At 43.3% G+C, this 12,962-nt stretch overlaps 1 protein-coding gene across 1 annotated transcript in view; it reads left to right on the forward strand.

Annotated features, from left to right (window-relative positions):
- The window catches only part of LOC123748478 (uncharacterized), a 243,736-nt gene extending 231,257 nt beyond the window's left edge, over positions 1–12,479 (forward strand). The window contains exons 5-7 of the mRNA XM_069306160.1: positions 7,938–8,071; positions 10,781–10,986; positions 11,792–12,479. Of these exons, the coding sequence (XP_069162261.1) occupies positions 7,938–8,071; positions 10,781–10,986; positions 11,792–11,936 (485 nt within the window). The 3' untranslated portion in view covers positions 11,937–12,479. The remainder of the gene's footprint in view (positions 1–7,937; positions 8,072–10,780; positions 10,987–11,791) is intronic.
- The last annotated feature ends 483 nt before the right edge of the window (positions 12,480–12,962 follow it).

Genomic DNA, 12,962 nt, shown 5'->3' on the forward strand with positions numbered 1-12,962 from the left:
ATATTTCTAAAATATTTGACTTCATTTGCATTTAAATTTTCCAACGGTGACTTCTTGTCCTAATCTCTCGAAATTTTAAGAGCCTGTGAATATGCACCTTTTCTATTCCCCCTCAGTATCTTGTATGTCGTCCTCATATCCCTTCCGATTCTTCTCTAATGTTGTGGGAGTGTGGAACTTGGAGCGGTGTTGATGATGGCGAGAGGGCAGCTTTGGCGAGGACCTGATGGTAGTGAGGTTATCTTGAGGTTATCTTGAGATGATTTCGGGGCTTTAGTGTCCCCGCGGCCCGGTCCTCGACCAGGCCTCCACCCCCAGGAAGCAGCCCGTTACAGCTGACTAACACCCAGGTACCTATTTTACTGCTAGGTAACAGGGGCATAGGGTGAAAGAAACTCTGCCCATTGTTTCTCGCCGGCGCCCGGGATCGAACCCGGGACCACAGGATCACAAGTCCAGCGTGCTGTCCGCTCGGCCGAACCACCACCGAGGTGGTGATTCCGGTAAAGGTGTTGGTGGTGGTGGCACGGTGGCACCTACGACGGTGCCAACGCCGGGACGCTGAAGACACAGTGCCGGTGACTGATGGCTTTGTAATTACGTTGTGATGGGCGGCGCCTGCTGGCAGCGGCGACGAGCGGTCCGGTTCATCACTGGACCCCAGAAACAGGACTGTAAAACACACTGTCTCACTGTATGTCGCCTGACGCAACCACACTACACGGACGGTGTTGACGGAGTTGACGGTGTTGACGGTGTTGACGGTGTTGACGGTGTTGACGGTGCGGCGGTCAGGACGGGAGGAAGGACGAAGATCAGGATAGAAAGGGAAACGATATGAAAAACAGCCAATATTGGAGACATCGCTATGCCTTATACCATGATAGATCACCCCCTCATATACCTTATACCATGATAGATCCCCCCTCATATACCTTATACCATGATAGATCCCCCCTCATATACCTTATACCATGATAGATCCCCCCCTCATATACCTTATACCATGATAGATCCCCCCTCATATACCTTATACCATGATAAATCCCCCCCTATACCTTATACCATGATAAATCCCCCCATATATATCGAGATCGTTCGTATATGCAATGGTAATCCCTACATTCCAGCGTAGCTTCCAAATACTGTGGTAGCCCAAACAAATTACTGTAGTGCCCCACATACCCAGGTGGTCCCCACATACCCAGGTGGTCCCCTACATACCCAGGTGGTCCCCGACACACCCAGGTGGTCCCCTACATACCCAGGTGGTCCCCTACATACCCAGGTGGTCCCCTACATACCCAGGTGGTCCCCACATACCCAGGTGGTCCCCTACATTCCCAGGTGGTCCCCTACATACCCAGGTGGTCCCCACATACCCAGGTGGTCCCCTACATACCCAGGTGGTCCCCGACACACCCAGGTGGTCCCCGACATACCCAGGTTGTCCCCACATACCCACGTGGTACCCACATACCCAGGTGGTCCCCGACATACCCAGGTGGTTCCCCACATACCCAGGTGGTACCCACATACCCAGGTGGTACCCACATACCCAGGTGGTCCCCCACATACCCAGGTGGTCCCCCACATACCAAGGTAGTCCCCACAATGATTACCCAAAAAGGATTTCAATAAATTTTCTCCAATGCCGGTTAGCCTAGAGCCAGCCGTCCTTGGTGAGTGTCCGGTCTATGACACCGTCTTTGTAACCCACAAGGCCGCTGCCATCACCGCCAGGCTGCTCTGGTAACTCCAGCAGAAACTTTTAAAGTTCTCTCCTGTCAACTTCAACTCTCGTTTCAGTGATATTTTCTGTATGTTTGAGCATAAGGTTGGATTGGAAGGTACTGTGCTCGCATCACAAGACCTCTTCCATTCCATGTAACAAATATGGTTAATTCTTTTGTTAGTTTGGATGGAAATCGAGCGATTAGTTTCCTCACAAACAAGAGAGGTTAATTGGAAGGTTTGGCTTATGTTGGAGGGCGGACACTTAGGGCTAGCCTCACTAAGATTTGCAGGGGGAATATTCTGGGGCACGGGGCAGACATAGGTAGGTCGCCATAGGCCGAAGTTAAATGCTTTAAGAAACATTAGCAATACTAAAGAACTCCTCACACCATTTTCACGGAGGCAAGTGAAGGAATCAAGTGTGAAATATATCGTGTGGTAAACGTGTTAATGTCATAATAATATAATTTCTTAGATTGTTTTAACTTCTTAATAATATAATTTTTGAGAGGAGGGGGGAGAGGGGGATGAATGAGAAGGGGAAGAAGAGGACGAGGGGAGGAAGGATAGGGCGGACTAATGGGATGGAGACAGAAGACTCGAGAGGGAGATATGACGAAGAGTTGGGAGGAGGGGGGATAGGTGGAAAAAAAGAAGAGACCCGGGTACAGCCGGGTATCCCTTCTAAATATCTAAATTAAAATGTCTGTTAAAGGTATTTATAATTCACTTGTGTGATTTTCTCCGAAGCTATTGGTCCTCTTTTCCGGCCAGAATGGTGCCCCCTTTCCCTTATATATATATATATATATATATATATATATATATATATATATATATATATATATATATATATATATATATATATATATATATATATATATATATATATATATATATATATATATATATATATAAGCCAAAGAGATTGAAAATAAAATCTCGATTCAAGGTTGAGAGGCGCTTCTCAAGAGTTGAAACGCAAACCTCGTATGCAAATATATGTGATTACACACGTTCACACATGCACATATCTTTCCACTCTTGACCCCTCACTCAGGGTACACACGGGAAAGGGGCCAGCCAGCACAGTCATTACTTAAACCAACACGGGAACCCAAGCCATCATCGCCTCGACCTGTGTTGCTGTGGGTGTGCTGTGTTGTACTGGGTGTGGTGTGTTGCTGTGGGTGTGGTGTGTTGCTGTGGGTGTGCTGTGTTGTACTGGGTGTGGTGTGTTGCTGTGGGTGTGGTGTGTTGCTGTGGGTGTGGTGTGTTGTTGTGGGTGTGCTGTGTTGCTGTGGGTGTGCTGTGTTGTACTGGGTATTCTGTGTTGCAGTGGATGTGCTGTGTTATAGGTGCAATATGTACCTACAACAGAGGGTAAAACTGCCACCCATTAGGGTGGGTGTGGAGCAACACTGTGAGATTCACCATTGATGTAAAAGGCCGAATACAAACACTGTTGTGAGCCTTTTGTTGAATCACTTGTGATATAAAAAGATTATTGATATGTAAATATATTTGTGTACATGCATGCATATATATGTACATGTGTATGTAATACTAACAATTGTGTAACTAGGTTCACAAGACGGTCACTTGCGTAGCTAAACCAACTATGGGATTCAGTTCCCGAACCCATTATGTGCTTCTGTAACCCATTCCACCACCGCCCACGGAATGGGTATGGGGTGCATAATAAAGAAATGAAATGAAAAGGGCATTCTCCTTCAACGGCCCGGCTTGATAGGGACTCATGGGCGCACCAGATAATTTTGTAGAAGGTTCGCCACCAGTGCCCTATAGCCTTTATCTTATCAACTATCGTCATCACCTGGAACGGTATGAACGATAGGGATTGTGATAGGGAAGTGTGTGTATTTTTACCGAGGTCTATTTACCTTGTTGTGTTGGGCAAATTCGAGTAACAACTCCTACACACAGCTCCTCTATGGGTTCATCTCTTCCAAGTCTATTCTTCCTTGTCCATATTGGTATTGTGTCAACAAACTTGTGTCTGGGTCTGTTGTTATTTGTGTGGAGGGTTGTACATGGAGGGGTAATAGCCACTCTTCCTCCACCGTGTGTGGCAGTCACAGCAACCAGCTGCCTCCAGTTCATGCCTCCATAACTTCATGCTGCCAGTTAACATTCCTCCTACTGAGCATAGCTACTCCTCTGCCTTTTTTTCTACGGGGCATTATCATTAACAAAATATGTGGCGCTTGTGGTCATTCTAGTTAGCATTGTTTCAATTCGTTTGATCGGTTCGTATTCTGTCTCCAGCCTCCTGTCTCCTACCTCCAAGCTTTCGTCTCCTACCTCTAAGCCTGCTCTACCCTTTCGTCTTCTCCTTTGGTAATTATCCTCTTGCAGGTGTCGGAAATGCCACTGACCGGCTGAGAATTGCTGGAATGTTGGCGCAACGCCTTGGAGGATGGAGGTGCTGGTGGTGGAGGTGGGGATGGTGGTGGAGGTAGTGAATGTTGGTGCTGGTGGTGGAGGTCTTCTACTGACCTCTGACAGGCGGTGCCTCTATTTCCACCACAACTTCCATTAACACCGCCGCCACCTGCACCACGGCCAACAACCACTGCCTCCATCACCACCATTTTCACTACAACCACCATCACCATCATTACCACCGCCACGGCCCCACCACCACACCCGCGACCACCACCATGAAACCCCACGAAATGCTGTTGGTTCAGGATTGAACGCTCGTCACATGCTATATCTTATCTCTTTGATGTTCTCGACCAAAAGTAAACGACATGAAGAGCAAGCTCTTCCTCGCCCCATCCCCCCAAACCCCTCTATCTCCCTCTCTCTCTCTATGCCTCACTTTCTATCTCTCCTTTAAAACAATCAAGTATTGTACAGCTGGAAAGTTATCAAAACGATGGTACTCCCAGCGCGAGGCTGTCGCTGACTGGACTTCCTGTTCTGTGTCTTCCTTTGCATGGGGACAGCTGGGGAACCATTGGTAGTGGACTAATAGACTATCAGTCTCTGGGACAGTAATTATGGCCACCACAAGCAGCTTACTGACGAACCAGCAAGTATTCACTACCTCTAAACATAGTACAGGAGTGAAGTAAACTCTTTAGTCCTACAGCAAGAAGTGAGGTTTACACCTGTTGGCGTGTATATACCCCTTGGGGTAAACCTTGAGAACATTGGCCCTCACATATAAATATTGCTATCGACATCTCGGTGTTCGTACAGTCAGGTTCGTTCCCGAATCACAATCGAGAATTTTGGGTTCGAATCCCCGACGGGGCTGAAATGGTTGGACGCGTTTCCTATCACTTAATACGCCGGTTCACCTAGAAGTAGAGAGGTACCCAGGACTCAGCCACCTTGCTGTGGGGATGGGTCGTGGGGAAGGTCAGTGGTTCGACCTTCGGGGAGACCTCCGTGAAAGTGTAACCTGTATATATATATATACACTGGCTGCCTGTCCCACGACACAAGCAATTATTATTATAATATAATGATTTCAGCTAAACCAAACACTGTGTCATTGACAGGTTCACTGTGTCAATAACATGTTCACTGTGTCATTGACAGGTTCACTGTGTCAATGACAGGTTCACTGTGTCATTGACAGGTTCACTGTGTCAATAACATGTTCACTGTGTCATTGACAGGTTTACTGTGTCAATGACAGGTTCACTGTGTCATTGACAGGTTCACTGTGTCAATGACATGTTCACTGTGTCATTGACAGGTTCACTGTGTCAATGACAGGTTCACTGTGTCAATGACAGGTTCGCCAGAACATGTCACATTCTGGTTTCACACCCATGGAAACACCCAAACTATTCTCTTTCATATAGATTGTAAACATTTAAAAACACTCATTCCCAATGAAACAATACACTAAGTAGTTCATAAATAGAAAAAATAATGAATTGTGGAAATATATATGTACTATACGTTTGATTTACACAAATATATCACTAAATGAATGATAAAAATATTTTACAAACCCGCGAGCCATTCACCAAAGCCATCATGCACAACCTGAACTTTTCGCGCAATATTTTTCAGCTGATTTCATTTTTGTCTGTACGCCTTCAGGCTCTCCCAGCTGCTTCATACAATTAAATTGCCTCTATATTCTTCTATTTATTTCCTTATTGTATGAAAATGGTTATAATATTCATTTATTTCACGATTGAAGCACGTAGATATGAAAAAGTATAAAGCTCTGTCAAGGGCAGGATGTTATCTTTTTCGTCGTGTTTAATTAAATCCAGTTTTGTCTCACATGGGAGGTAATTCGTGACGAAATGAGTTCTGAAATTCTTTGATAGAGTTTAACTCTAGATTTTTGTTTACGGAAGTGAGATGAGAGAATTGGATTTGTTTCATTTTTATGTTAATTTTGTGTACAATTTACTTTTACTTTAAATTTAATTTACGTAAATTTACCAATTTACTTTGGACAATTTACATACGGCGACAAGAATGGCTTACAAGACCACTATACTGTTACTCTCAGGCAGTAATTCGAATAGCAGATTCCCACAACCTTACTTTCTGTTTATTGTCTTTGTTCCATCTTTGTTCACTATAGGATACGCATAGGACGCCATACATAGGACGCTATACATAGGACGCCATACATAGGACGCCATACATAGGACGCCATACATAGGACGTCATACATAGGACGCCATACATAAGACGCCATACCAGGATGCAATACACAGGACGTTATACATAAGACGCCATACCAGGATTCCATACCTAGGACGCCATAAATGAAATGGGAAAAACTAGGGCAGTTTTGCTTATAAAATAATCTCAACCATATAAGTTATAAACATATTCTCGAAGAACTGAAACTGAGTTAACATTTGTGTACGAGGATCAATTGACAGTCTACAGCGAAAGTGTTGGTGGGAGGGAAGGAAGAGGGAAGGAAGAGAGAACGGGGGGAGGGAGGTAGAGAAGTGGAAGATAGGAGGGAAGCAAGATGGCCAGTCAGGGACTAATATTCGACGAGCGAACAAATTCCCCATGAGAACTGCTGTATTGACATCTGACTAAGAAAGTGTGTGTTCGCACTCAGTTTCACGCCGCACTCAGAATAATATCACCATGCAGCAGCCTCCAGCGTGAGCGCTGCTACTGCCCCGCGGGTGATGCTTCTCTAGACTTTGTTTCATGTACTGAGGGTAATAGATATGTGAAGGGAAGTGAAGGAATAGAGGCCTCTCAGATTGTCTTCCTGGCATTGTGTTGCCTATAGAAACATATTGACAAGTCCGACAATACCTGCCCAATATAGGAGATTTCTGCTCACATTCTCTCTCTCTCTCTCTCTCTCTCTCTCTCTCTCTCTCTCTCTCTCTCTCACCAGCTCCATATACTTAAAATATTAAAAATAAAACGTAACATTATCAACAACAACAAAAAAATGTATTTATATACACGAAACCCAACGACAAAATCCACCTCAATAAGCAAGCAAGATTACTCATAGGATAGTGTACACCCAAGACAGTGTACATCCAGGATAGTGCACACCCAAGACAGTTTAAACGCAGCACAGTGTACATCCAACATACTCTACACCCAGGAAAGTGTGATTAAGGGACTCCTCGAATTTTGTAAACCCTTCAAACTGCAACTAATATACCATGCTTTCATGATGGTAGACATGCAATAATCTGATATTTAATCAGCGTTCAATAATTGAGGTAGATTGACAAGGATGCTGCAGCAAGATCAATCAGGAAAATATGCATATCTGCGAAGGCTCACTCATTGAAGGAATATACATAATTATGACATGTTTTGGCAAAAGCTTAGCTGATGAAACATTCAGCAGCTTTAGCTATTGACACAATTGATAATGACTGAATTATAAGATAAAATGGTATTCAGTGAATTGTAATACTGTTTTTGTTATCCATGTGAGGGCAAGACCCGCTGTTACTACATGTAACTGAGCAGAGAGAGTATAATTCTGGCTAGCAACAGAGAAAGCAATTCTTGTCTGCAACAAAGTGCAATTCTTGCTTGCAACAGATAGTACCTGGATTATACCTGGATGGGGTTATGGGAGTTCTTCTGCTCCCAAAACCCGCCCTGGAGCCAGGCTTGACTTGTGAGAGACATATGTATAACAATGTAAATGATGAGAAACATGTTAAAATATATTTTTGTTTCTTCCGCTCCAGATGTACCAACTCAACCTCCAGTACTGACGCTCAATCGACTCCAGTGGTCGCCCGGGGAGGTGCTGGAGGCCAACTGCACCTCTCCCCTCGCCAGACCTCCCTCCCAACTAGACTGGTACATCAACGGTGACAAGGTGAGTTCCCTCTTCCTCCTCTTGGGACATTAACTGTGACAAGGTGATCCCCCTCTCTTTCTGGAGCGCCAACTAGGTAAGTTCGCTCCTCCTTCTCCTCCTGGGACATCAACTTATTTATTTTCCTTTAACAAGGTGTTCCCCTTCTTCTTGGGACATCACCGGTGACAGAGTTCCCCTCCTGGGAAACCAACGATGTCAGGGTGAGTCCCCTTCTCCTCTCCTCTCGTCCCCCGAATCAAGGAAAAGGGGAGAATGAACCCAAGAAGGAATCAGGGTTAGAATAGTAGGATATCAGACAGGAAATCAGAACCCCACAGGGAATTATGCAAGAATATAGTTGTACCTCAAATAGGATTAATAAAGGAAGAAGAAAAATGTCATAAGGAAGAAAGTGAATGGGTAAATTGTACGGGAACTGAGACAAGGGAGGAGAAAGAATCACAGAAGAGACAGGAGAAGAGATAAGTACAATACAGAGATACAAAGAGAATATAAGGGCCTAAGAGAAATGGAGGATCTCATAGGAATAAAAAGAGAATTGGAGAGGGAAAGATATTCTCAGATGGAAAGGATTTCAAAGGGGAAGAATATCCTCTGAGGGAAAGGTTTCAAAGGCAATGACAGGAACGAATGAGAATTAAGCAAACATGAAAAGAAAGGGATTTGGGGGAAGTAACACCCCCCAAGGGTAAAGGAGAAAGGAAGCAGAAAGAATACTTTAAAGGTAGAGGGAGGGATTGCTGCACCACAGAGGGCGAAACAGCTGCAGCAGAACACTTCAAAGATAGAGGTAAGGAGGACTAGAAGGACATCGCAAATGAGAAGGATTAAAAGAACAGCTTATCATTCTCCTTGCCCCTATTATCACTGACTAAAAATAGTGATTGATTTACTGTTGAAGTATCCTGCCTCTCAGCACTGTTGGTTCAGGAAGGCTAGCAGGCTGATTGATGAAGATTAAGCCATCCAAGAGGTGACACGGGCAGGAATAGCCCGTATATATATATATATATATATATATATATATATATATATATATATATATATATATATATATATATATATATATATATATATATACGAGCTATTCCCGTATAACTAGTAAGAAGGGAATAAACAGCAGGAGCTTACTTCCCCGTATTCACTGTTAGATAAGCACTGTTAGCTAGGCACTGCTGGTAGCATCTGGCCTCCCACCACAGCTTGTAATACCTTGTCTCAAATCACTGTTTTGATGAATCCCGTTTCGCAATATTTTGTTCCTGTAGTAGTGTTCAAGAGTAGTGTTGGTGGCACCGCGTCTACCCTGCTTGAACAGATAACGACATAACTACCCAACCGGTAATCGCGCCAAGCAGTCGGTTCTCATAAGGCAATTAGAGCAGGACTGTGAGGCGAGGTGCGCGTGCCACCGCCTTCTGAACGACTGAACCAATTGGATGATTACTGTGTATTTAGCAAAGCACACAACACTATTCCGCGAGAGGTGAAGCGAGGGTTCGAATCCTCGTCACGGCCATTGTGGATTTGTTCATTTGAAGCGAGGGTAATTCACTGCTGCCCGCTGGAAAGAATGAGAGGATTAGGGAAATGCAGATTAGAAGGATTAGGAACAGGGCTGTCTAGGGGACACTTCGCTGTACCGAATCAAAGGATGTCAGGGTGAGTTATATATATATATATATATATATATATATATATATATATATATATATGTAATGTAAAAGTTGTTAAGTAAGCTGTCCGTGAAAGTCATTGAGGCCTGGCAGGTGCTGACCTTTCAGAGGGCTGTAATGAAAATACTACCAGCGGGAAAATCCATGAAATAAATTTACAAAGTTATCCCGAAGTAATTTTCAACTCTTCTTGAGCAAAGCCTCGGGTTTCCAGCCTGGCTCAGGCTGGCTGACTCTTATTGCCTGGCCTCGAGTACTTCCTGCCCTCATCTGCGGTTCCTGCTTCCTTTCTCTTCCTCTCGGGGAACCTGGATACATTTTTGTTGAATTAAAAGACTATTTTTTTAATTGAGTTTACCATGCTTAAATCTCTTAGATGATTATAAATGTTATTTAGACAATGATCTTTTACTATTGGGTAATGACTATAATTATTTTTTCTTGAATTTGATTAAGGTTTCTCTCTAGTATATTTTATTGTTTGAAATTGTTGATGTAGTTTGCTGTGTACTCTAAGTGGTCTAACTTTTCAGTCAACGTCATTTATTTGAGAAGTTTAAGAGGACGAATATTTGTTTGAGAAGAAATATTAAAACGACAAATTTCAGGAATTAATGAATTTTGTTTTATAGAAAACATATTCCGTCTTTGTTTCATGAAGCTGTGTGTTACTCCATATGATGACTCCTGATTGTATGGCTCCTCTCTCTCTCTCTCTCTCTCTCCTCCTCTTTCTCTTCCTCCTCCTGAGACTCTTCCTCTTTCACTTCAGTCATGTCCCTCTACCACCTCCCTTTCTCTTCTTAAGCACTTACCTTCCCTTAATTATTCGTATCCACAAAATTTACCATTTCTGTTTAATTTTCTCTTTAGGTACTTCCCCTTCATTACCCTCCCTCTCCACCCCTCTCTGTTTCCACCACCACCCCTCTCCACCACTCCTCCGTCTCCCCCATCTTCCCACTCCACCACCCACTCCACCACCAACTCATCACACTAAGCGAATAAACACCGATCCCTTTTCCGGCAGATCTCAGCCCAGCACACCCGAATAGTGATGCCAGAGGCCAGGTTGCGGAGCTCTGGGCTGGGGCTCGGGCACAGCGTGCTGGACGGGCTGAGGGGAGGGCTCACCCAGACCTCACAACTCACCCTGGTGCTCAGGTCCACCCACTTCAGCCCTGGGGGTCAGGCCACCCTCACTTGCGTCGCCACCGTGCCGGATGTGTACCACAAGTGAGTATATAACCACACTACCACAGGGGAGCTCTGTCCACACTACCACAAGAGAGCTCTGTTACACTACCACAGGGGAGCTCTGTCACACTACCACAAGAGAGCTCTGTTACACTACCACAGGGGAGCTCTGTCACACTACCACAGGAGAGCTCTGTCACACTACCACAAGAGAGCTCTGCCACACTACCACAGGAGAGCCCCTACCACACTACCACAAGAGAGCTCTGCCAGTGGAGATCTTTATTACAATGAAGCTCCACTGGAATAGCGCTCTACCACAATAGAACCTTACCACACCTTGCTAACGCAAGTGAACTCTCACTTAACTCACAGGAAAAAACTCTACCATTCTATGACACTTAGACTATCACGCTATCACAAGCAGACTCTAAGATGGTATTACATGTAAACTCCTCCCAGATATCATACTGAAAACAACTGGCATAACAAATGGGCTCCAATTAGCACCTCTCCTGTGCTAGGTAAGTTACGGGCTCACCATAGCCCGTGCTACTTGAAACTTGATCCGAGTAGCTGAATCTATAACAACAACATCCCATTCAAAAGAATAGAACGTAAATAAACATTTCCCAAATAACGCAGCAATCAATCCCTTTTACCCTTATTTCAATCAATGTTAGCTTGGTTTCTAGTCTTAGGTTCAGTATTTTAGTCCATTTGGGAGCTCCTGTTATGACTCGCTTTGCATCGTTTTGAATAACCTCAACCCTGTGTAGCTGATTAAGAGAAACTCCTGTGTCAATTAGACTCACCTCCCCGTCTCTCTGTGTGTCTCCCGCAGGACGACGGAGGAGTACCTCGCTCTGCCAGGCTTTAAGACGGCAGCTCCTTCCCAGAAGCTGTATGGGTCGGCCCGGCGACATGGAGGAAGGGCATCGCAGCTGATGGCTGCTGCCTTCTCTTTATCACTGCTGCTTCTCTTGTAGGTCACCTGGCACAGGGTTGGGCGGGTCTCTTCTGTCGTGTAACAGCAGCAGCAGCAGCAGCAGCAGCAGCTTTAGTAGAGGAAGCTAGATGTGGAGCAAACGTACCAGCTGCAGCAGGAACAGCTGTACATGCATAGACGGCTGGGGCCAGAACCAGCTGCAGCAGCTGCTGACACGAGATCAATGTTCCGTCTCTAGGAACCGTGTAATTAATGGAACTGTGTGTGTAAATACTAATATATAATGAATGAACGTGTATAGGAAACCAGTGGTCACATCTCCGCAAAAAAAAAACATCAACTCTGCAACGTATTTGTCGCTAACTAACACACCCAGGATTTATTTTGTTCAAGTTTTTGGTAGAATGAACATCCGGATGTTATTGATAATGGTAATTACAAGTTGATGTACATAAACACTGAGTAATCTTTCATGTCTTGTTCGAGTGTAAGAAAAAAACAAAGCAAAAAAATAAAAATATATATATATATATATAGTACACTTATATGTAAATACCGTTTGGAATATCGCCTATGGAGTGAATTCAGGGTTTTAGGCTATAAGTTATCTATTATATATTTATGTATATATATAATTATATTAATATAATTATATATATAATAAATAATATTATATATATATATATATATATATATATATATATATATATAATATATATAAATATATATATATATATATATATATATATATATATATATATATATATATATATAATATATATATATATATATATATATATATATATATATATATATATATATATATATATATATATCACGTGAACTCTAACTCGTGACGTCATCACCATCATCATTATCAACGTCATCACTATTATGAGAAAATTGATATTCAATTTAACAATATAACTATAAACTAGTATGTGTCTGGGTTCAAGGTGTCTAGGCCTACAGGTAACGTTAATTAAATTATGAATAAGGAATTGATGGCAAAATGTTATGTTTTAAAATACTCTAAAGAATGATATATATATATATATATATATAT

Source organism: Procambarus clarkii, chromosome 57 (genome assembly GCF_040958095.1).
Source record: "Procambarus clarkii isolate CNS0578487 chromosome 57, FALCON_Pclarkii_2.0, whole genome shotgun sequence".
Taxonomy (NCBI): Eukaryota; Metazoa; Arthropoda; class Malacostraca; order Decapoda; family Cambaridae; genus Procambarus; species Procambarus clarkii.